Source organism: Panthera onca, chromosome C1 (assembly GCF_046562875.1).
Source record: "Panthera onca isolate mPanOnc1 chromosome C1, mPanOnc1 haplotype 2, whole genome shotgun sequence".
In the NCBI taxonomy this organism is placed as follows: domain Eukaryota; kingdom Metazoa; phylum Chordata; class Mammalia; order Carnivora; family Felidae; genus Panthera; species Panthera onca.
This window is the reverse complement of record NC_138346.1, coordinates 200,737,223-200,762,980: the sequence shown is the minus strand read 5'-3', so window position 1 is coordinate 200,762,980 and position 25,758 is coordinate 200,737,223. Positions and strand designations below refer to the sequence as shown.

Sequence of the window (25,758 nt, the reverse complement as noted above, 5' to 3'; positions counted from 1 at the left end):
GGGAAAGCCCAGCTGGTTGTCTGCAAGAGAAGCTGGGGTTGCAACTGGGAACCCAAAGTAGGAAGCAGGCCTTGGGCCAATCGCATCGCACTCTGAGGGAGGCCACCAGAGCGGAAAGACTGTAAGGGGTGGAGAGCCTCGCCTTAGTATTCTTCTACTTCATCCTGGAGCGGCTGTCATCACTCTAGCATCCCTCTTTCTCAACACAGGGATCCTGTTTCTGGGGCTTCCCCCTTTCTCTCTGGAGGTCAACGATCCTACAGTCCCCCCCTCTTTTCAGGGATCTCAGACAGAGGGCACCCCTTTTACGTTGTTTCTCATGGTTTCCTCTTCTCCCTCCCTAGTGCGGGCCCCTCCTGTCCAGATGATGGTGGAGTTCTCTCACAAGCCCCCCACCTTTCTCAGGCTCGGGATCTTGCTCGAGTTCTAGTTCAACAATGCGCAGCTCTTGGCGCAACCGCACCCCTCCTACTCCCAGACGGCAGCTCCATGGAAACCAAAACATCACAACTCCGCTAAGGTATCGCGAGAGGTGCAGTTGCGATCGCATCAGGGGAGAGGCGGAGCGAGGGCGGGAACAAAGAGCGAAGTGGGAGGAGCCTGGGAGCTTCCGAGGTCCCGGGCGGGGAAGGTACCTCCTAGTGGCGCCCCCGCGTGACTGCGCTTTACATAATCGAGGCCGCGCGCGTCATAAGTGGCGTACTCCAGTTCAGGCCGAATCAGAATTGTCCCAAGCTCCGTGTTCTGCCCCTTTGTGCTTGATGGACGTCGAAATGAACCAGTGAACGGGCGACCAGCGCCGCCGCGCCCGCCCAGATCCGCCCGCACTCGCCGGCCCGCCCGCCTGCCGCAGCCCGCAGCCTGCTGCCGCCGCTGCTGCCGCCGCCGCCGCCGCCAGCTTGTCCCTTAGACTGTCAGATAAAGCGGTGGGCCGGTCGGCTGGGCGGTGAGCGCGGCCCGGGCCGGACATGGCGGCGCTCTACGCCTGCACCAAGTGCCACCAGCGCTTCCCCTTCGAGGCGCTGTCTCAGGGGCAGCAGCTGTGCAAGGTGCGCGGGCTGGGGCGGCGGCCGGGAGCTGGGACGCTAGAGGCTCGGCCCGGAGCCCCCTGTTCTGCGGGGCCGCCCGGCGGGGTCCCCCGGGCGGGGCGTGGCAGGCCCGCCTAGCTGAGGCGCCGCACCCGCTCCGCTGGGGGCCAGCGGGGCACGTGGGGGAGTCCCGGGCGCCGTCCAGGCCCCCGCGGCAGGCGTGTCCGGGTGCTTAGCAACCGCGAGGGATTGTTCTCGGACCCCGTAAGGTCTGGGGAGGGGACAGCGGGTCCCCGGCTTGACCCGGACCGGCCGTACCGAGCTCCCTCTTGGGCTCGCTTCCCCGCCGCTGGTTGCACACTGAGGGACCGCCTGCCTTGCCTGGGGACTGAACTCCAGAGTTGGGTGCTGCTTAGGACGAGAGTCTCCAACTCGGGCGCCTCACGGGCACTTTCCGGCCAGTCTGAGAGACGGAGGTAGCGAGGCTTTATAGAAAAGCCCCCAAATTAAGCGCACGAAGTAAAAGGATTTTTCAGCATCCAGTTGGTGACCTTCGATCCTGGCCCTAATCAGCTACTATTCAGTTTTTACCCTTGAAGGCCCAAGTTCTTTTTTTTTTTTTTTTTTTTTGTTTGAGTTGTTTGCATCCTGCTTTGCCTTTTTAAATTAACAGAAGTGCTGTGAGGTGACAGTTAAAAGTCACGAAGCCGTCCTGCGAGTGATTTGAGATATTCTCAGATAATCCAGAGTTTGTCTCTGGTATGGGTAACTCGTAATTGTATGTCACCGTTGCCTCAAATGGCTATGACTTTGTCACTCTGTTTACTGGGTAGGAGAGAACGCAAGTGTTTGGGTGCCTTTATTTTTTTGGTCTTTATATAAATAAAAATATATATACATTTGAGATATAGATATACTGACTTCAAGGAAGTTTCATATAGGTCAGCAATAATGATTTTAACTTAGCATTTCATTTCACAAGTGAACCTGTTCAAAAATCAAACCGTGGAAGTGGCAGAACCGGAACTAGAATCCAGGGCTTCTGATTCCCAGTCTGAGACTTATTCATACATACTTTGGTTTTACAATTTATGACTAGTTCCATATAAATTCTTTCTTAACTTCCACATCAGTGCAGGGCAGTGATGCCAGTATTACAGAAGAGAAAAATAAGGCACAGAAAGTTCAAGTGACTCACTCAAGCACAGTGGCTATGCTGGGAATAGTACCCAGGTCTTCTGCCTCCTACTGAAGGCTGTTTCCATTTCTGACTGCCTTTTAAATTATATCCTCATTTCATTTCAGGAATGTCGGATTGCACACCCTGTTGTGAAGTGCACCTACTGTAGGACTGAGTACCAGCAGGAGAGGTACAGTTTTTATTGACCACGAAAGATGTTTGCAGGCTTTTTCCTCTTAATTAGTTGCTGCTGTTCAGTGTACAGATCTGTAATTGATTGCATTATACCCGGATTCTGCAGGGTTTTTTTTTTTTTTTTATTATAACACATTGATGAATATAAAACACACATATTGTTCCCTGGTTATCCATGGATTGCTTAAAATTTTTTCATGACTTTTTAAAGTAATCTCTGCACCCAACAGGGGCTCGAACTCACAACCCCAAGACTGAGTCGAACGCTCCACTGACTGAGCCAGCCAGGTGCCCCTTGCTTAAGTTTTTAAAGTTAGTTTTCAGATCCTTGATCATTTTATATTGTGGTTATGATCTTTATGACACTAAGAAACCACAATTGTAAAACATGAGCCTTAGGTTTCAGTATGCTTATACTCAAAGCTTGAAGAATTTATAAGCCAAAAGAAGACACTTTTGGAAATGTGCCTATTCTGTTAAAGGGTTTGTTAGCCTTAGCCACATTTGAAATTTACTTGCCTTATGTAAATCTCATTTTTAAAAATGTGAAAAACATTTAGTTGTAAATGAACACATATCTTTGGGAGACTTTTTTAACAGCAGCAGAGTGGTTTATTGGTTTTCAATAGCAGCAAAGTTGTTTATGGGTATAGTTAAGTTCTGTGGGCCTGCAACTGTAGGTCATAGTACCTTAAAGCAGGGTGGGGTCTATTTGTTAGCTCACACATAGACCTAGAAACCTAATTTTAATCAGCCTTATTTCTATTCTGGGAACATTTTCCCCAACATTTTATTATGGATATTTTCAAACCAGAAAAAGTTGAAAGAATTAAACAGTAAACACTCATATACCTACCACTTCGATTCTACAGTTTACATTTACTTTATGTGCATCATCTATCATCAATGTATTTTTTTTAATTTGAGAGAGAGAGAGTGAGCGGGGGAGAGGGCCAGAGGGAGAGAGAGAATTCCAAGCCGGCTCTATGTGCAGTGCGGATCCCTATGCAGGGCTTGATCTCAAGACCCTGGGACTGTGATCTGAGCTGAAATCAAGATTTGGGTGCTCAACCAATTGAACCACCCAGGTGCCCCTTCAGTGTATTAATCCATCTTATTTCCGATTCATTTTAAAGTTGTGGACATCAGTATACTTGATCCTAAATACTTAAGCATGCATTTCGTTAACAAAGTTTGATATTTGTTTATGGTCCTTTATTTTTTTAGAGGTAAAATTTGCGCACAGTGAAATGCTCAAATCTTAAGTATATCATTCGATGAGTTTCGCAAACAGTATATGGACCTGTAACCCTCAACCCTTTAAAATATAGAACATTACCGTCAGCCCAGAGTCCTCTCATGCTTCATCCCACTCAATCTCCACTCTTCTCGCTTCCCCCGTGCAACTACTGTTCTGATTTTCCTTCCCACCATAGATCAGTTTTACCTGTTTTAGCCCTTCATAGATACGGAAACATATAAAACATAATCTAGAAGCTTTATGTTTCAGCTTTTATATTTGGGTCCATGATCCACCTTGAATTAATTTTTGGGTGTAGGGTGAGATATGAATTTACACCATACATAAAAATTGATTCAAGATGGAGGCACCTGGCTGGTTCGGTTGTTGGCGCACGCAACTCTTGATCTCGGGGTTGTAAGTTCAAGCTGCAGGTTGGGTGTAGACATGACTTAAAAAAATAAAATCTTAAAAAAAAATGATTCAAGATGGATCATAGGAGTGGTTTTCCTTTTTTTCTAAAGTTTATTTATTTATCTTGAGAGAGAGAGCACAAGTCGAAGAGGGACAGAGAGAGGGAGAGAGAGAATCCAAAGCAGGCTCTGGCGCAGTCAGTGTGCAGAGTCTGACGTGGGGCTTGAATCCAAGAAACCGCGAGATTATGACGTGAGCTGAAATCAAGAGCCAGACACTTGACTGAGCCACCTGCGTGCTCCGAAATGACTTCTTTGTTTTCCAAGATGTCAGGAGCATTTGTATATATTGATACATATAAATCCCACTTCTTCAGTAATAAATCTAAGTATAAATTAAAAGTTCAACATTCCAGAATCACCGATGTGAATCCTTTTTCTAGAGGTTTCTTTCGATACGCCTCACATCTTGTCCTGTCTCTTTAAAATGGCAGAAAATGGCCCTGGAAAATATTTTACTTGAATATCTCACTTTAATTTAAATATTTTGTACTTTGAGGTCTTTCTTTGTTTTAACTTTATGGTCACTTTTATAGGACTTTATGGGAAAATAATCACAAGATAGCTAATGAGACTGCATTTTTACGTGATTTTATTTTCAGCCCCAGAATATTGTTTTAACTATTCTTGCACATCAAGCATTTATTGTACCTCTCTTTGTGAAGAATTGGACTTTATTTGAAGATGATTTTTTCCCCCTAAGGCAGTTTATCAGCTCAGATATTTAGATAATACAGGTCTCTGGACCTTCACAAGACCGAAGACGTTTTTATTTTGATCAGTGCTTAGTTCTTAGAGAAATTGGAAATATTGACAAAATATTTAATCATAGCATCCATTTCCCCACATCTGGGATTTTCATATGCTTTTACTTACAGAGGAGGGTGTAGACAGAGTAAAGTCAACATGAATAGAATCTCTGAGTTAGTATTCCAAACGCATATACTTCCCTCCTCACCTCAAGGTTCTCAGCTGTTCATCTAAATTGAGAATTACTGCTAGTCCATTTCAGTCTAACATAATATTCTTTTGAGGGTCCTGTCCATATTTGCTAATTTTGTTTAGTGATACTTAGAGATGTGATACTCAGAAATAACTCACTGTCCACTTTAACCAAAACCTCATTTTATCTGAGCTAATAAAATTAATAACCATAAAATAATTAATAAATAAAAGAGTTAGTGGCCAAATACTTAACTTTAAGTTAACCAGGTGTCCAGACCAAATATCACCTTGGCACTTAGCAATGAGCAAATTCTGTGGGCTTAAGGAGGAATCAGTTTTCAGATATTGTAAGTGAAGCAACTTTTTTCTCATAAAAGCATTGTGTCTCTTTTTTCCTTAACAGTAAAACCAATACAATATGCAAGAAGTGTGCACAGAATGTGCAGTTATATGGAACAGTAAGTAGAGTTTCTCTGTACCTAACAGTGAGTTCTTGGGTCTCTTGGAACCTTACATTCTGTGGATTATTTATATAACTACCATATTTTTTATTAGAATATCTTATGTGTAAATGCTTTCTTAGAAAAGTTTATGTAGCCCCTGAGTTTTTGAACCTAGCTAATACTTACTGAGAAGTTCTGTGTTTATGTTCATGATGGCGGGATTGTCGTTATAATTTTCCTTCAGAGCTTCGGAAACCAGTATGGAAAGAGGATGGGAAAGATGGATCCTACAATGTGACGTCTTTGGTAGCAGTTGACTGTTCGTTTTGATGACTTTTTTGGGGGGGAGGGGGTCTCTCAGTGTTAGGGTTCTATATTATGTCCTTGCAGGCATTCTCCCAGCCTGTTTATACGGTGATAATGGCAAAGAGGCCTTTCCAGAAATTTGGAAGCGCTTACTGGTTTCTCCAAAGAACTGGTTTTGTTGAATTTCTTACAGAAGTCCCAGCATATACTCTAATGGGGTTTTGTTATTTGTTAATTTATTTGTTTTAAAATCAGTAGTCCTGTGCAGAAAATCACTTTACATAGTATTAGGAATTGGGCTTCATTTGATCAGTGTAGAAGGAAATTTATGAAGTTGGGAATACATTTTTACAATGACTGATGAACTGTATAATAGGAATTATTGCTTTAAAAAATGCAGTGGTATTTTATAATATACTTAGTTGACCCTTTTTTTCCCCTCTCTTTAAGCCCAAACCTTGTCAGTATTGCAACATAATTGCAGCATTTATCGGCAACAAATGCCAGCGCTGCACAAATTCAGAGAAGAAGTATGGACCACCCTATTCATGTGAACAGTGTAAGCAGCAATGTGCATTTGACAGGAAGGATGATCGAAAGAAGGTAAATCTCTGTGTTTTGTTTTGTTGTTGTTGTTTTTTTTTTTCCTTTCTGAGAAATTAAGTTTGGTCAATTGTGTCAAAAAGAAATCACAACAAGGCCGCTGGCTGGCTCAGTCAGTAGAGCATGCGACTCTGGATCTCATGGTTGTGGGTTTCGGCCCCATGTTGGGTGTAGAAATGACTTAAAATCTTTAAAAAAAAAAAAAAAAAAAAAAAGACATATAACAAAGAAATCTCCGTTCCTGTCCTAGTTGTTCTTGAACTTGAAGATTTTCAGCCTTTGTTTTCATTTAGCAAATGTGGACCATTATATTCTTTAAAAAATATATACATATATATATTTATATATATATGTGTATATAAATATATATTCATATATATATATAAATAAATAAATATATATATATATATATATATATATTTTTTTTTTTTTAAGTCATCTCTACACCCAACGTGGGGCTTAAACTTCTGACCCTGAGCTCAAGAGTCACATGTTCTGACTGAGCCAGCCAGGCGTCCCTGGACCATCATATTCTAATATTACATGAGCTGGTATTTCATGAGAATCTTAATTAACAGTGATCTGTACCCTGTATAAGTAAAGCGATGATTGGCAAAATTCTATAGAACTCTGTAAAGGAGAGATTGTGACTTAGGATACACTTGTATTACCAGTTTCACTATCTGACTGTTTCAAGTGTTTCTATCTGTTGAAGTTAAAAATTCCAAGATGACATAGAGGAGAGCTCTAGGTGGAGTGATGGTACCTTAGTAAACTAAAAATGGTTTAGATTTGTTCTGTTTAAAACCCTCCAGTGGCTTCCAGCTGCACTTAGAACAAATCCCAACCCCCTTCCCTGGTGCACATTGCCCATACCTGCCTCTCAGTCTCTCCTGACGTTACACCTCCCGCCTGTCACCTTGTTTCAGCCACACTGACCACCTTTTAGCCCTTCAAATGTGCCAGTTTCATTCCTACCTTTGCACTGGCTATCATTTTGCCTGATAACACCCATCAGTCTTAATTGGTTCCTCATGCTCAGATGCTACTTCCTCACAGAGCCCCCTTTACTAACTCACTCACCCCCTATCATATTACCCTGTTTTGTTGTCTTCACAGCATAACATTGTGAGAAATTATCTTGTCTATTTGCTTATGTTTGTCCACCTTCACTAGAACATGAGCTTCTTGTCCATCTTGTTCTCTGCCACATTTCCAGTGGCCTGGCACATGGTAAGTGCCCAAAACAAACAAACATACATATATACATACACACACACACACAGATACACACAACACACACACACATACATATATATGTATATATATATATTTACTTGTTTTGGTAAGAGTCATACTTTATCGAGAACTATTTCTTCCCCCTCTTTTACCTGACACTGTCAAAATATTAATCTGAAATCTATCTCCAGCTTACTGTTTTTTACTGAGAAAAATTGTGCTTCTCATTTTCTACTTTTTAAAAAGTAAGTGAAGTGGGGCACCTAGGTTACTCAGTCGGTTAAACATCCGACTTCGGCTCAGGTCATGATCTCATGATCTCATTGTTCATGAGTTCAAGTCCTATGTCAGGTGAGCTCGAGCTCCGCTTTGAGCTCTGCACTGACAGTGTGGAGCCTGCGTGGAATTCTGTCTCTCTCTTGCTCTCTCTCTCTGCCCCTTGTAGGATACTCTTTCTTCCTCTCTCTCTGCATCTCGCTCACCCATACTCTCTCTCTTTCTAAAATAAATAATTAATTAATTTAAAAAAGTGAAGTGATTATGTATTTTTTAAATTGAGGTATAATCAACATATATCAGTTTCAAATGTACAGCGTAATGATTTGATATTTGTATATATTGGAAAGTGATCATCACAATAAGTCCAGTAAATATCTGTCACCATACACAGTTATGGGATTTTTTTTCTTGTGATGAGAACTTTTAAGATCTACTCTCTTAGCAACTTTCAAATATGCAATATAGTATTACTAACTATAGTCACCATACTGTACATTACATCCCCATGACTTATTTATCCTTTAACTAGAAGTTTATACCTTTTAACTACTTTCACCCATTTCACCTACCCACCACTCCCCACCTCTGGCAACTAGCAATCTCTTCAGTAAATATTTTTTTTAATGAAGGAATGCAGTACAGAAACTTTTTCAGTGTCCAGAGGTACTTTTCAGAGATGCTTAGGCTCATGAGAACTGACTCCTGTGAACCAAATTCATTAATTTATCATGGGAGGATATTAACTCTCCAGTGACAGGATACTCCTGTCTGCCAACCAGAGCACCTTTTCCCCGAATTAAGATACTGGAGAAGCTGAATTAGGAATCACGAGGTAGCATATGATGATAGTCGGAGTATAAGCTCTGCAGTCCTACTGACCTGGGCTAGCTGAATGGTCCTGGACGAGTTACTTACTCTTATTAGGCATCAGTGTCATCACCTTTCCAGTGGGAATCACAGTAGCTGCTTCACAAGGACATAGGGGGATTTAATTGAGGTTGAGGACTTGCCTAAGTTCGCACACCTCCTAAGTGGCAGAATTGGGACTTAACCCAGAGGTCCGGAGCTCCCAGTAGCTCCATTCTGTACTACATTCTCTCTTCTTCATGTTTGTCTCCTTGTCTTTCAGGTAGATGGGAAATTGCTGTGCTGGCTGTGCACGCTGTCCTACAAACGGGTCCTTCAGAAGACCAAAGAGCAGAGGAAACACCTGAGCAGCTCTTCCCGTGCCAGCCACCAAGAGAAGGAACAGTATAGTCGACTGAGTGGTGGCAGCCATTATAACAGGTATCCCCAAGGTGCATGAGATAGGACTAGAGGTACCTATTGGTCAGACAGAATACACAGTTAGCCATGGAAGAAACCATTTGGTATCAATTTTCCTCTTCTTTTCTCTCTAGTTACTAGCCTTAGGAGGAATCTCCTTTGTCACATTGGACAGTTCATGTATCTTCCAAGTGCCAGAGAGATTTCCATAAGGTATTAGGATTTACTGACTTGGTTTGTCTTGTGTCTGGAAAGTTTGTGAAATTGTTCTGCTTTGACTATAATGCTCCCCTCACCCTTGGAGTGGATTATCTCCTTAGAAGACTGGGCATGTCACTTTCTGAGGGATGCAGCTTTTTTTAATGCATAGTTGGCCAGGAGGTTGGTAGCTGTTCTAGGTCTGTCCTGGTGGGAATCCAGTCAAAAAGATGTCCTTTCATTGTTGTCTTAAGCTTCCTTTCAGAGTATCTGTAATGTTGTTGAGAGTTCTGGCTTTCGATTGAATCCTGACTCTGCCAGGTTCTCTGTGTGGGATCTTGGGCAAGCTTGTTCATCTTTAAAATAGGGAAATAATAATATTACCTCATGGAATTGTGGAGATAAATTATATAGTGCATGAATAGTGGTTTGCTTTATAACTGGCATATGGGAAGCATTCAATATATTTTAATTACTGTTTGTTATTGTTACCATTATGATTTTGTTTGTTCATTATTATTAAGTACTCTCATGGGCCAGTGACTCTGCTAGGAAGGCAGAGATGAATAAAAGAATCATGCTGCTCACCAAGAGTATGCAGTCTGATAGGGAAGACAGACCTGTAATCAAATCATTGCATTATAATTCGATGAGCACCACAGTGGAAACATCAAGATGCAGGCATGAGAGGCAGTAGTAATTAACTGCCTTGGGGAGTCAGGCAAGAGAGGCTCAGAGAAGAGCTGGGTTGGGGCTGGATTTTAGGATGAGTTGGAACCATCAGATCACGGATGGGCAGAAGCATCCTAGGCTGAGGGAATAGTGTGTGCAGAGAAATGGAGGGCGTAAGACCACACGGCCCTGAGGAGTTGCAGGTCCTTTTATGTTGCTGGAGCTTATGTTTGGGAGCCAGGGAATGGGAGACAAAGGGATTCTGAAAACATTAAGGAGCATGAACCTGACCCTGATTATTGTGGAGAAAACATTGGAAGAAAAAGAGACCGGAGGCTAGTTAAGAACCTGTTTTGTAAGAGTCCACAGTAAGAGGTATTAATATTAGAATCTCAACTAAGGCCATGGCACCAGAGATCAAAGAGGCAGATTCACGGGGTGCCTGGGTGGCTTAGTTGGTTAAGCATCCGATTTCGGCTCAGGTCATGATCTCCCGGTCCATGAGTTTGAGCCCCACGTCGGGCTCAGAAGCCTGGAGCCTGCTTCAGATTCTGTGTCTTCCTCTCTCCCTGCCCCCTTCCCTGCTCATACTCTCTCTCTCAAAAATAAAATAAAAATTAAAAAAAGAGACAGATTCAAGAAGATACTTTAGAGGGAGAATTATGAGAAACTTAGATAATTTAATGAACAGGTAGATGGGCAGGAGTTGGGTGAGTAAAGAATCATTCTCAGGTTTCTTACTTGGGTGAATAGGTATATTCTTTAACTGAAAGAGAATACAGGAAGAAAAGAGAAGTTCAGTTGTTTTTTTTTTTTTTTTAAATTGAGGTTGGAGCGTCAAGAACAATTTTGTGGGAGCTTTAGCCTAAAACTCAGAAGAAAGGTTTGGAGCACATAAGAGTCAGTAGGAATAGAAGTTATTATAAAGTACAGATTCCTGCAACTTCATCCCAGAGTTTAATTCAGTAGGACCTAGGATAGAGTCCATGAATCTGCATTGTTTTACAAACATCCTGGATGATTATGGTACAGGTGATCTGGGGAACACCATCTCCAGCCCATATGATAAGTAGTTGTTTAAACCATGCTCTTTGATGATAGAATTCAAGTTGGAGGCTGAGAACAGAATTCAGAACAGAAGCACTCAAGAAGGATGGAGTGAATATTTGCAAACCATATACCTAATAAGCGGTTAATATCAAAAATATATGAAGAATTCATACAACTGAATAACAAAAAAAGCGCAAATTATCCAATTAAAAAATGGGCAAAGGACCCGAATAGACATTTTTCCAAAGAATATATACAATAGATACATACAGAGGTGCTAAACATTGCTAATCATCAGGGAGATGCAAACCAAAACCACAATGAAATATTACCCCACATCTGTTAGGATGGCTGTTATGAAAAAGTCAAGAGGGGTGCCCAGCTGGCTCAGTTGGTGGAGCATGAGATTCTTGATCTCAGGGTTGTGAATTGGAGCCCCACTTTGGGTGCAGAGATTGTGAAAGGAAGGAAGGAAGGAAGGCAGACAGACAGACAGACAAAAGATAACAAATGTTGGCAAGGTTGTGGAGAAAAGGGAACCCTATACACCATTAGTGGGAAGGTAAATTGGTGCAACCATTGTGGAAAACAGGATGGTGGTTCCTCAAAAAATTAAAAACAGCTACTATATATTTGATCTAGCAATCATTTATGAGTATATATATATCCCAAGGAAATGAAATCAGTATCTTGAAGAGCTGTCTGCACCCCCAGGTTCATTGCAGCTTTATTCATAATAGCCAAGATATGGAAACAATATAAATGCCCTACAATGAATGAACGGATAAAGAAAATGTGATACACACACACACACACACACACACACACACACACACACACACACATACACATACAGTTTGTGGTATCACTTTTACAAGGAATCTTTTTAAAAAGCCAATTTCATAGAAACAGAGACTAGAATGATGGTCGCCAGGGGCTGGGGAAGGAGGAAATGGGGAGATTTAGGTCAAGGGGTATAAACTTTAAGTTATAAGAAGAGTAAGTTCTAAGGATCTGATATACAGCAGAGTGGCTATTCTTTTTTTTTTTTTTTTTTTTTTTTTCAACGTTTATTTATTTTTGGGACAGAGAGAGACAGAGCATGAACGGGGGAGGGACAGAGAGAGAGGGAGACACAGAATCGGAAACAGGCTCCAGGCTCTGAGCCATCAGCCCAGAGCCTGACGCGGGGCTCGAACTCACGGACCGTGAGATCGTGACCTGGCTGAAGTCGGACGCTTAACCGACTGCGCCACCCAGGCGCCCCCAGCAGAGTGGCTATTCTTAATATGATACTATATACTTGAAAATTGCTGGGGCGCCTGGGTGACTCAGTCGGTTAAGCATCCGACTTCAGCTCAGGTCATGATCTCACGGTTCGTGAGTTCGAGCCCCGTGCCAGGCTCTGTGCTGACGGCTCGGAGCCTGGAGCCTGCTTCGGATTCTGTGTCTCCCTCTCTCTCTGTCCCTCCCCTGCTCATGCTCTGTCTCTGTCTCAAAAATAAATAAAAACATTAAAAAAAATTGCTGAGAGTAGATTGTAAGCATTCTTGCCATAAAAAAAAAAAAAAGTTATGTGAGGTGATGGATGTGGTAATTATCTTAATCTTGGTGATTATTCCATAACGTACACGTTTATCAAAATGTTATATTGTACACTTTACATGTATACAATTTGTCAGTTATTTCTCAGTAAAGTTGGAAGGGGGGTTAAGGATAGCATGGTCAGTGGTATCAAAAATTGAAAAGAGATCAAGAAAGAAAGGGTCTTACTCGAGGGTGAACTCATTGAGTCTATAACTGATTTTTAGTGGTTTGTGGGACTCAGATATCAGTAGATTCACAGAACTATCCTGAAGAAGAATTGGATTAGGGGTTCAACCTGGTATCTAGTCCTCGCTTCACTATTGACTAGCTATATATCCTTGGGAAGGTCACTTAAACTTGATGAGCCTCAGTTTCTGCAGAGTAGAAATAGTGCCTTGTATATACCTCACAGACTTGGAAGATGTGCATGAAACATTAAATGTGAAAGTACTTTCTTAAACTGTAAGGTAGGTTTTACTTCTTATTAAAAATTTAAAAAACATTTTTTTTAACGTTTATTTATTTTCAAGAGACAGAGCATGAGCAGAGGAGGGGGAGAGAGAGAGGGAGACACAGAACCTGAAGCAGGCTCCAGGCTCTGAGCCGTCAGCACAGAGCCCGATGCGGGGCTCGAACTCACAAACCATGAGATCATGACCTGAGCTGAAGTCTGACACTTAACCGACTGAGCCACCCAGGCACCCCACGTCTTATTAAAATTTTATTGACTCTGTTCCCATAGTTGTTAATAAAGCAGATAATATTTAATTAAAGGTAAGAATTTTGGAGGTCTCTGGAAGTGAGCTACCCATGCATCCAGGACCTATGAAATTAACACCTCAGTGGATTTTAATAGTCAAGAATAATTAGCTCTTTCATGGAGGAGCTGTGATATTACATTGGTCCTGTTTGAACAAACTTTTGTCGTGATGTTTTATAAATCTTTGATTTCTAATTTGTGTTTCTCTGTTTTTGCCATTAAAAGCCAGAAAACACTTTCTACATCTTCAATTCAAAATGAAATCCCAAAGAAAAAATCCAAGTTTGAATCAATCACAACCAACGGAGACAGGTAAGCCAATTGGTATGTGTGCATGCTTCCATTTGAGTTACTGCATATACAGTTCCTGAAACAGGAATACATTCCAGGGTGTGGCTTGGACCTAGTCTAGGGTTGTTATTGAGCCTCCGAGGGTCACTCCATTAGCCACTTGATATCTTATGAATAAGCAAGCAGTGCTGCTATTTGTTTATAACTCTAATCTTGTCATTAAAAGACAAGCACATATAACGATTTAATAGCAACTGAATTCTGCAATCAACATATAACTCTCCCACACTAATTCTAAGAAGTCAGGAGCTATATGCTTTTCATTGTGTTCTGTGCCTGTGGCCTCCTCCATGCAGGGCAAGAGTTGGTATTGAGAGGTGGAGCAGAGACAAGTTGGGAGTTAAGGCAGTGTTCTTAGTCTAATTCATGCTTCCTTAGCATGCAGAAGGCCCAGGGCAGCTACTGAATCAGCAGAGAATGAGATGCATTTGAATATTTTCACTGCATTTTAAGCCTGTCTTAAAAGCATATATTTACTCCTTGCCTTCCTCTCTCCATCTGAATGATGCTTCCTCTTGCAAGCTGCTTTGTCCTAATATCCAGAGTGTCCCGTCTGTGTTGGTGCAGTGGGCTGCTTCCCAGCTGAGTCTTGGGGCCACCATTTTCCTGTTTCTCCAGGCCCAGGCATCCTGAAGTGAGACACTGGCATACTCTTCCTCCAAAGCCTTGAAATCCTCTCCATTCTGAAAACTCCCAGTGTCAGTTCTCCCTCCCAGCAGGTGGTGGGAATGGGAGTAGACTTAGCACATAGGCTTGCCAGGACCGAATTTCATCTAGGGGTACACAAATCATCTATGAAGTTTATTCTTTACTGTTATCTTTTTTATTAAGTTGATTTCAGATTCTACAAGGTACCTTTTTATTCACTAGTATCATTGATTTTATACTTGTCAAATGGAACCTTCTGGAAATGTTTAACTTGGATGTTCAAATTATATGGAGAAAGGAACCATAAAGACCATCAGCTTCACTGTTACTTGAGCAGATATCCTGACCATCATGAAGATTGTCCCATCACCCCTGCCAGCATGCCTGATCCTACAAAAACCATGTCAAGGAGTGAACCTTTCTGAATTCCCTGCCTTTATAAAGGTCTAAGCCAAGAGGTGCCTGGGTGGCTCAGTCAGTTGAGCTTCCGACTTCAGCTTAGGTCATGATCTCGTGGTCCGTGAGTTCGAGCCCCGCATTGGCCTCTGTGCTTACAGCTCGGAACCTGGAGCCTGCTTCAGATTCTGTGTCTCCCTCTCTCTGCCCCTCCCCCACTCATGCTCTGTCTCTCTCTGTCAAAACTAAATAAACTTTAAATAAATAAATAAATAAATAAATAAATAAATAAATAAATAAAATAAAGGTCTAAGCCAAGACCCACAGCCTTTAGATTCTGTGCTCACTTATGACCCAGGCTGTATTTGAATGACCTGGAAAAAGTGCATTCTTAACTTTAGTTTAACCAGCCAGTCCTTAAAGCTTACCTTCTTTTAGATTATTTGTTCTTAAGATACTGCCATTATTCTTGCTGTCCATTGCTATGGATATACAAAGCTAAAAACATAAGTTTTCTGTTCAGAGTGATTTTTTAAAAATGTTTATTTTGGGGGAGAGAAAGAGCATGAGTGGGGGAGGAGCAGAGAGAGAGGGAGAGAGATAATCCCAAGCAGGCTCCTCACTGTCAGTGCAGAGCCTGACGCAAGGCTCAGTCCCATGACTGGGAGATCGTGACCTGGGCCAGAATCAAGAGCCAAATGCCCACCCAATTGAACCACCCAGGTGCCCCTGTTGAGAGTGTTTTATCACTTCTAATCACCAGCAATGATTGTTTTCCTCAAGTAGGAAATATTGATCCTTACCATGGTCTTTAACAATCTCATCTGGAAAAGATCTAAAAGATCATTTTTTTTCTTGAAATGTAGATGCTAGCTTATTAAAATAACTTGCCCTGATAACTTGAAAATTTGGAAAACTTTTCTGCTTCTACAAAAGTTATTTTCATACACATACAAGTTCCATTTGAATGTTCCTGCATTAGCAGTCTTAACTTACCAATTCCACTTGTTTGCATTTCTTTTAAAAGTTCATAGCAAAAGTTAAGTTACATTTTTCCTTTATTTTTACTTTTGTGTAGTTTTTTCTTTCTTTTCCCTCACTTTGAAAACATTCTGACAAGCTGTTTTTTGATGGTCCTTTTGTAATGTTATGCAAACCCCCATTTTTTTTTTTTTTTTTTTACTGAATATCTATCTTGAATTCAGTTCTGTACCAAAGGTTACCGGTCTTGTTTCTGAACTATCTATTGTAGCCGCCTCTTAGCTTTCAGTTGATCGTAGTCCACTTTCCTGGCCCCACTTTGAAAATATCCATATAGGCTCTTGTCCTTTCATTGTTATCCCCTTTTCTGCAAGCTGCTCTCTAACAGCTTTCCATTCTCCTTTCTATTCTACCATTCTCCACTCTTATTATTTTTTTTAATGTTTATTTATTTGAGAGAGAGAGAGAGAGAGAGACAGAGCATGAGCAGGGAACGGGCAGAGAGAGAGGGAGACACAGAATCTGAAACAGGCTCCAGACTCTGAGCTGTCAGCATAGAGCCCAACGTGGGGTTCGAACCTACAAAACTGCAAGATCATGACCTGAGCCGAAGTCAGACACTTAACCAACTAAGCCACCCAGGTGCCCTTCCACTCCTATTTTTTAAATATTGAGACATATTTGATTTTTTTTTCCTCTCTTTCTTTCTCCATTAGCCTTCCATATTGTACTGAGAGAATGCATCACTTCAGGTTTTTTATAAAACCTTTTCTCGAATAGTTTTATACTTCTACAATGCCTCTGGGGGCGCCTGGGTGGCTCAGTTGGTTAAGCGGCCGACTTTGGCTCAGATCATGATCTCATAGTTCATGGGTTTGAGGCTCACATCAGGCTCTGTGCTGACAGTATGGAGTCTGCTTGGGATTCTCTCTCTCTGCCTGCCTGTCTGCCCCGCCCCAGCTTGTGTGCGCACATGCACGTGCGGGTGCATGCTTTCTCTCTCTCTCTCTCTCAAAATAAAATACATAAACTGAAAAAAAAAATTTTAAATGCCTTGGTCATTTTTTTTTTAGTATCCCGCAAAATTCATAGCCTCCCTCTCATATTTTCTAGTTTGCTGAAATCGTAGCAAAAACTTTTTTTTAAGTTTATGTATTTTGAGAGAGAGAAAGAGTGCACATGTGCAAGAGAGGCAGAGAGAGAGAGAGAGAGAGAGAGAGAGAGACACAATCCCAAGCAGGCTCCATGCTGTCAGTGCAGAGCCTGACCTAGGGCTCTCACGAAGTGTAAGATTTTTTTTTTTAATGTTTATTTTTGAGAGACAGAGGCAGAGAACGAGCAGGGGAAGGGCAGAGAGAGAGGGAGACACAGATGAAGCAGACTCCAGGCTCTGAGTTGTAGACACAGAGCCCAACGTGGGGCTCGAACCCAAGAACCATGAGATCGTGACCTGAGTCGAAGTCGTATGCTTAACCGACCGAGACACCCAGGTGCCCCTCGAACTGTAAGATCTTGACCTGAGCCGGGTTCGAGAGTTGGATGCTTAACTGGCTGAGTCACCCGGGTGCTCCATAGCAAGAACTTTTCACTTTGAGAAAGATCTGAGTTCATTTCTAGCTTTCCTTCCCTGAGAAAACGTACCAGCTACTTTTTGATCTATTTGTTTGTTGTTCCATTGGCGATAAGGCATACCTGTTGATTGTTTCTAAAGGATATTCCTTTCCTTTCTTTGTAGTTTTTTTTTTAAGAGTTTTTAAGTAATCTCTACACCCAATGTGGGGCTCAAGCCTACCACCCCGAGAACAAGGGTCACATGCTCCGTGAACTGAGCCAGCCAAGTGCCCCTCCTCATAAAACCCTAGTTTTATTTTATTCTCCATTTGAAATATGCCTGAAAAATTAGACTTACTTTGTGTGGCCTTACCCTTTTGTTGGAGATACTTGGAAAGAGACTGGATCTGATTTTCTGCCTTGCTAACCTAGCCATCTGTTTTCATTTGATTTCCAACAGTTCTTACTAGTCAGAAGTTAGACAGTTAGAAAGGTCAGGCCCTAACAGGACAGACATGACTGGTTTTGTCAACAATAGTGGTATGGGAAAAATCCTCTCTTGAGAAGCAGGTGGGCAGAGCATTAGAAGCTTTCGGGAGCACAAGATTTATACTAGCCCATTACACTGTTTCATTTGTCACTCTAGTTATGGGTTTAAAGAAAATCTTTTGGATTGAGGGAAGACAGTCCCTTGGCAGGTATTGAAACTGGTAGAGGAGACTTTGATGGGTCCTTTCAGCATTTTCTCCTGCTTACCTTGTTTTATTATATTGCTTTTACTTTTCGTCACCTAGTAATTCTGCATATTCATGAGTTAAGAAAGCACCGGTTCATTCTTCTTCTGATGTTCTTCTTACATGCCTCATGTAGACCAAGAGAGAATATTCTTAGCAGTCAACCATGTCTTCTAGCCATAGAAATGTTTGACTTGGTAACTGAGGATGTTCAGTGATTCCACTCGCTATTTGGAGTTTCTGCCCATGTAGAGAAATGCTGGTTATTAGCTGTAGTTCAAGATGAACTAGAGTCATTGCTGTATTGATCTAGGGAGTCTCGAATCAATATTCCACTGACTGCTTAGGAAAAACAGGTTTGTGTTTTACTTTAAAGGTTGCCCTGGGAAGGGTAAGGAGGTTTCTTTGGGCAGTCTCTAGAGAAGGGCAGGACTTGACTCTTCTGGCAGTGATTCCTTAACTTGTTTTGGGCCTAAGACATCTCTGACCAACCAGGGAACGCTGTGGATCCTCACCCTAGAAACCATCCATTGTATGTATACACCGAATTCTATATACAACTTCAGGCATTCACAGATTCCCTGGAACTAGGCCTGGTTACAAAACTCTCCAAAAAAGACAGAGTTCACCTGGCACTTTAACAAAATGAAGTGCTCAGGTACTGTTACTGAGAAGAATCTCTTGAAACCCCAGGTTATGGTGTGACTCTGGATTTTATCACCTGTTTCTTTCCTGATTATCACTGGATTCTTGATATTGGAAATGGTAGTCAACAGGCCATTTGCAGTGTAGGGGAAGTTGGCTTCCTTCCTATTAGTTTCATCTTCTTCTAATTTTTAAAAGGGACTGACTGCTCCTGGAATGGGATGCAGCAGCTTCTTAACAGCTGCACCATACATGGTGCTTTGGAGCAGAACATAAAGAACCAAGATCTGATGATCGCCTCGCCTGTGCAGTTTAGCAAATGCTATTGAGTGTGGCGTGTGTGGAGCATTGTACTTCCTGCTGGGAATTCAAATAGTTGCTCCTACTCTGGAGCTTGTAGTCAAGTGGTCCATGGTGTGTCCTCAAGTAAAAAAAGGTTTATCCCTCCAAGTTACGATTTTGCCCTCTCCATTTTTCTACTCAGCTTTTCCCCAGACCTGGCCCTGGACTCACCAGGCACTGACCACTTTGTCATCATCGCCCAACTGAAGGAAGAAGTGGCCACTCTGAAGAAGATGCTGCATCAAAAGGATCAAATGATTTTAGAGAAAGAGAAGAAGGTACAGTTTTGTTAATGCCTCTCAGGCCAGAATGGTGCAAGGGTAAGCATGTGGTACCATAGGGCATGGTGCTAACTGTGTTTAACTGATACTTACTTGGTACTGACCACTGAAGCTTTGAGGGATCCAGTGTCAAGGTTGGGGTATCGTGGGAGAGGCTTACTGTCTGCCAAGGGGACTCGCGATCTGCTGTTACCGTGAGAGAGAACCCTCACTCTGCCTTGGTCAGGTGCATTTAGAAAGTTGACTTTTCTCAACATTCGGAGGAAGTTTCACTCATGTTTACCAGGCTTACAGAGGTGATGTGTAAAACTACAGTGCCCCCCTTAATTCACAGGGGGGCATAACTGACTGCTACATTTCTCAGCATGAACTGCCTTGGAAAGTTGTAATCAGAAGGTGCTGAATGAACATGGAGTTGGGACAAGAGGAGGTGGTTATGTAATTGGAATTTTTAATGCTCTCAGGCTGAGAACCTGATACCTCCGTCTCTGGTATTGGGATGGCCATGCCCGTGAGACAGTAATACTTAAAATATGTGGGCCAGGTCTCCCTCCTTCCTGGACAATGGTCGGGTAGGCCTTCCTCCATGACTCTTACATTACTTTGCTTCCATTACTGACAACTCCCTGAGTGACCCATTCTTTAAACACATTAACATCTTCAGTTAAGTCTTACCCTGGTCTAACAGTCATCCTCCTTCTTTAAGGGAACTTTTTACATCCTTCTTGAGATTCAGGTCTATTTCTCTTATTTTTAGGTTATTTTTCTTTTCTTTTTTATTTTAGAGAGACAGAGAGAGTGGGGGAGAGTGGCAGAGGGGGAGAGAGAGAGAGGGAGAGGCAGAGGGAGAGAGAATCCCAAGCAGGCTCCATGCTCAATGTGGAGCCCAACATGGGGCTTGATCCCAAGACCCTGCGATCATTGCCTGAGCCCAAATTAAGAGTTGGACGCCCAGCTGAGCCATCCAGGTGCCCCTCTTACTTTTAGGTTCCCAAAGAGTATCTTCTTTTTGTCTTAATATATTAGTAACAATAATAGCTAAACTTTTATTGGATACTTAAGTATGTGCCTGACTCTGTTCGAAGCGCCTTCTATGTATTAATCCATTTATCCTCATAACAGACCTTTGAGATAGGAATTACTATTGTCATCATTTTGTAGATGAAAAGTATCCTCCAATATTTTTTCTCTTAGGGTTCCAATCCTTCTCTTAGTTTTCTTTTTTGCTCTGAGGCTGTATGTTTTCTTGTGCCAAGTTTGGAGTGCTAGGATTCATTCTGAGTGGCTAACAAAGGCATTTATATTGTTAAAATATTTACATGCATTCTGTCCATCTAATTTCAACCTCATTTTATAGATGAGGAAACGGACCCAAAGATATTAAATGACATATCACATCACACAATTAGTAAATGGCAAGTCTTCCTGACTCTGCCATTCTTTCTACTAGGCTATGCTTTCTTCTGCCAGTAAGGTAGAGATTCATGGGAAGTTCAAGACCAGTATACTTTCCACTTTACAACATGACTGTCAGATGAAAGCAGACCCAAGTATATTTTCTTCATAGACAAGATCAGAATAGCACATAATAAAAGGGTTTTTGCAAAAGAGACAAAATGAACAACTTGTTTCTACTGATTTGCAAAGTGAGGGTTTTAAAAGGAACAAAAACAAATAGATTGTTTCTCAGCACTTTCAGGATCAAGATCACACTCCTTGGCTTGGAACACAGGCCCTTCTACAACATACCTGCCTATCTACAGCATCAATGTCACTCTCCATGCTCATCAGTCATTTGATTAATTTTTTTTTTTTTTAACGTTTATTTATTTTTGAGACAGAGAGAGACAGAGCATGAACGGGGGAGGGTCAGAGAGAGAGGGAGACACAGAATCTGAAACAGGCTCCAGGCTCTGAGCTGTCGGCACAGAGCCCGACGCGGGGCTCGAACTCACGGACCGTGAGATCGTGACCTGAGCCGAAGTCGGACGCTTAACTGACCAAGCCACCCAGGCGCCCCGCTCATCAGTCATTTGAACAATCTGTCAGTTACCTCACACTCTCTGGCTGTGCCTGTACAGTTTCCTGTGCTTGGATGTCGTTCTCCTTACCTTGTGTGCCAGCTGTACCTCATGTACCTCGAAACTCAGCTCACACATCACTTCCCTGACTTAGATATCTCCTCCCTGCTCCTTGAATAGCATAGTCAATAGAAGAAGGCCTGGGGTTTGAATTCTAGCTCGTCTCTTGCTAACATGTATGAGCATGGCCATGTTCCTTAAGCCATTCTTTTTTTTTTTTTTTTTTTTTTATGTTTTTTATTTATTTTTGAGAGACAGCGACAGTGTGTGAGCGGGGGGAGGAGCAGAGAGAGGGAGACACAGAATCTGAAGAAGTCTCCAGGCTCCGAGCTGTCAGCACAGAGCCCAACACGGGGCTCAAACTCACGAACTGTGAGATCATGACCTGAGCCGAAGTCAGACGCTTAACCGACTGAGCCACCCAGGCACCCCAACTTAAGCCATTCTAAGCCATTGTTTTCCCATCTGTAAAATGGGAAAAATAATATTGCCCGCCACAGACAGGTTTATCATAGGATTGAATGAAATAATATAATCAAACAGTTTGGGGTGCCTGGCTAGCTCAGAAGAGCATGCAACTCTTGATCTTGGGGTCGTGAGTTCAAGCCCCATCTTAGGTGTAGAGATTACTCAAAAAAAAAAAATTGTGTGTGTGTGTGTGTGTGTGTGTGTGTGTGTGTGTGTGTGTGTGTAAATATCAAACAGTTTACCTAGAACAGGGTTAAAAAATTAGTAAATGGCAATAGCTGTTATTCTCCTGGCTTCTCACAGTCAGTCATATTGTGTTGTATTGTAATCACTGATTTATTTGGAGGATTATTGGCAGGTATTAAATACATAAAATTTTTAAAGCCTGTCAGTGATGAGGTATCAGAAATGGCTATGTCAGGATTTTGTGTAATTTTTAAGAAATCTTTAGGATAAATAGGATACAGAATTCCCTGGCTTTGGCTTAGTTAGGGATCTTCCGAAGAGCCCTGGATTTCATTAATTTGAGGAACCATTTAGCTCTCTGCTGCCAGAACATTCATCATTGTACTGCACAGAGATTTCTTCAGTCAGTCTGCCTTTTCCCCCCTCTCAGATCACAGAGTTGAAGGCTGATTTTCAATACCAAGAATCTCAGATGAGAGCCAAAATGAACCAGATGGAGAAGACCCACAAAGAAGTCACAGAGCAATTACAGGTGAGTCTGCCTATTTGTTTGTTTTAATGTTTATTTATTTTTGAGAGAGAGAGAGAGAAACAGAACATGAGCAGGGGAGGGGCAGAGAGGGAGAGAGAGACACAGAATCTGAAGCAGGCTCCAGGCTCCAAGCTGTCAGCACAGAGCCTGACGTGGGGCTCGAACTCATGAACTACGAGATCATGACTTGAGCCAAAGTCGGACACTTAACCAACTGAGCCACCCGGGTGCCCCGAGTCTGCTTGTTTTATGTGATAACCCTGGTGTATTTAGCTGATTGTATTTTAAGTGATTTATCTCTTAGATTTTTTTTTTGTTTTCAAAATATTGACAAAATCATATTTAATCCACCTTATTAGCTGTCTTTTACTATTTCGTTGTTGGGTGTGTTCTGATCTCTTTCCCTCAAAAACTGGAATTAATAAATGTGCGTTTTGAGTTTTGGATAAGCCAGATGTGATTCCAGATGTCTGGATTATAAATTCTGTTTATCCAACACGTTAAGGCACTCCACGGTTTGTTTGTGTTGCACAAAGCATCCTTTTGTAACAGTGGATCCCAGGAGATTGAAGTGTGCTGATTAACCTCTAGCAAATACTTCCTTCCCCTGAACCAAGCCCTGGAGCTTTCTGTTGATTTCTGCCTCTAGAATTTGTTCTCTTGCTGACCCTTTATGTTGTCTGCCTTAGCATCTGCATGAAAAGCATGTCCTGTCCTGGTAAAATATCCTTGCACTGATTTTTTTGTTTAGGCCAAAAACCGAGAGCTCCTGAAGCAGGCAGCTGCCTTGTCCAAGAGCAAGAAGTCTGAGAAGTCAGGAGCTATCACCTCTCCGTGAGAGACCATGAGGAGGCTCCCAGCCAACAGCGAAGGGGTTCCTGGGCGAGGGTTGGTGACCTGGCTGTTCTCTGTGAATTGCAAGCTTTCTTAAGAAATCTCTATTTTATTACAGTTATCCTTCTTTGTGGGATTGTGGTGGGCTGAATGGAAACACCTGGTTTATGCTGTGTCATGACTGCATGCTTGGATGTTTGGGGTTCCAAGCTCTCTGTCTCATACTCTCACTCCCCCCAACCCCACCCCGAGTACTACTCTCTGTCTCTCTCTCTCTTTTGGCACTACTCTGTGTGTGTGTGTGTGTGTGTGTGTGTGTGTGTGTGTGTGTGTGGCAGTCACTGTTCAGTGTTATGTGCAGAATTTTTTTTTTTTTTTTTTTTTTTTTTTGGTCCATCACATCCTGCCATACCCATGAGCAAATAGTTTGGCATTAATTACATACATATCACTGCCACCCTCTGAACTTTGAAAACTGCCACCTTAAGACTTGGTACAATGGAAGAGGCTTTCTCTCTCCAATAAACCTTTTGCTTCAGGGTATACTCTTGGGTTTTTTTCCAGGTATATTATGTATGACTTTGTACTATGTATAGCCAGAGTTTTATTTATTTTTTAAAAAAAAGAAACTTTTTCTTGATAAAGGAATAATGGTAGCCTAGCTTGTTCTTGTAAAAGTGATGCCTCTTAAAAAGAAAAAAAAAAAGCCCTTCTCTCTACCTTTTAGTAAAGGAATAAGACCTTTTCTTGTTACCTTGGAGTCTTAAAAACTGATTGCTACGGTGCAACAATTCAGTGCATCAGTGTGGAGTTAAGTGCCTTTTGGAGGACTTCTTGGAAGAGCATTTAAGGAGATGCTTAGGGGAGGTAGCAAAGATTTGAACAGTCTGTCTTTTTAAGTAAGGGCAGAAAGAAAGGTTGTCCAGGTTTTACTGGACGTTTCCCTCCCCTACCCCTTTCTAGATTGTTTTATGTGACTGATTTTAAATTCTCACACTGCCACTTCTTTTTAAAGAAAAAAAAATACCCTTTACTTATATCGGTCGTTACATTGGGCCATTGTCAGAGAGCTTTTTTTTTTTAATGAGCAGATTCAAAATGGATAATATTTGAACTACAGAGCATTTAGGGGGTTAGTACGAGCTGCTCAAGTATGGACTCTGAGTCTGAGCGGGAGAAATGCTGTCACTGTACCTTCTCCCCCTTCCTCCTCATCCATCCCAGCCTGCACACTCCCTGCTTTTAGTGGGAAAAGGGCGTTTCTTGAAGACAGGTGCTTGGCAGAAGCAGCTTGGCCTCAGCCAGAATTGTTTGTGTCCACCTTTCCCTTCCTGACTGAGCAGGCACATGGGTTTACTTTTCCGGGAGAGGAGATAGATTTGCACTTCTCGCCATTCTCTCAGGTCCTCCATGGGATGTTTGTGAAAGAAATGAGAGGTGTGTGATGTGCCGTGAAACACAGTAAAATCAACTACCTTGGAATCATTAATGCAGAGGGGTCCTGAGGCTCGAGGTAACCATGAGGACAGATGAACTTTGTACCTCAGTGCACCAAAATTGTAAGCAGTCAGTTTAACTTGCTAGGCATTTCCTAAAAGCCAGTGCTTGTAATCCGTGATAACATTCTCACAAGTGGAGCCATGCACAGAATTGGACAGAAATGTGGAAATGGGTGGCTTCTTTCTGATAAAAGAAACAATGGACCACGTTGCTCATCTATCACTCTAGTAGGGGAGGTCATTTTCCCTTCCAAGCAAGGGAGACGACAGTGCTAAACACTTTTGTAACTTTTTGAATGAGAAACTTTTAGGTAAAGATAAACTGTCAGATAATATTTTTCAGATGCATTTACGTTTGACTCTGGGGAAAAGATTATGAAAAAAAGTTACAGTCATGGTTTTGGGTTTTTTTTGTTTTTTTTTTTAATTTGGAAGACTTGAGAAATTCTGTTTCATGAAGTGACAATATAAAAACACATACTTAGTTTTATACTAAATCTTTTTTTAAGGTGTTGGCATTTAATACAAAGCAGATTCACACATTTTCTAACTTTCCACAAGTTCCAAAAAGTGAAGGAAGAAACCTCAGTCTTGAAGTTTTGGTTTTTAAAAATCATGACACTGTTTTACCATGAAATTGAGTAGCTAACTTTTGGTAACACCTTTTGTTTATTTGTATGTTTGTATAATGGACACTTTGAAACACAGGAATGTTTTGGTTTGTACAAACTTTGAAAAATGTGTGTTAATAAAAATTCACATTGA

At 41.8% G+C, this 25,758-nt stretch overlaps 1 protein-coding gene across 1 annotated transcript; it reads left to right on the top strand.

Moving 5' to 3' along the window:
* The first annotated feature begins 599 nt into the window (after positions 1–599).
* FAM76A (family with sequence similarity 76 member A) lies at positions 600–25,758 on the top strand. The gene is made up of 9 exons (XM_060625211.3): positions 600–1,049; positions 2,334–2,398; positions 5,465–5,519; positions 6,261–6,413; positions 9,061–9,218; positions 13,690–13,776; positions 19,255–19,390; positions 22,559–22,660; positions 23,412–25,758. Exons 1-9 carry the CDS (start codon positions 969–971, stop codon positions 23,496–23,498), a joined length of 924 nt encoding a protein of 307 aa, XP_060481194.1. The 5' UTR covers positions 600–968; the 3' UTR covers positions 23,499–25,758.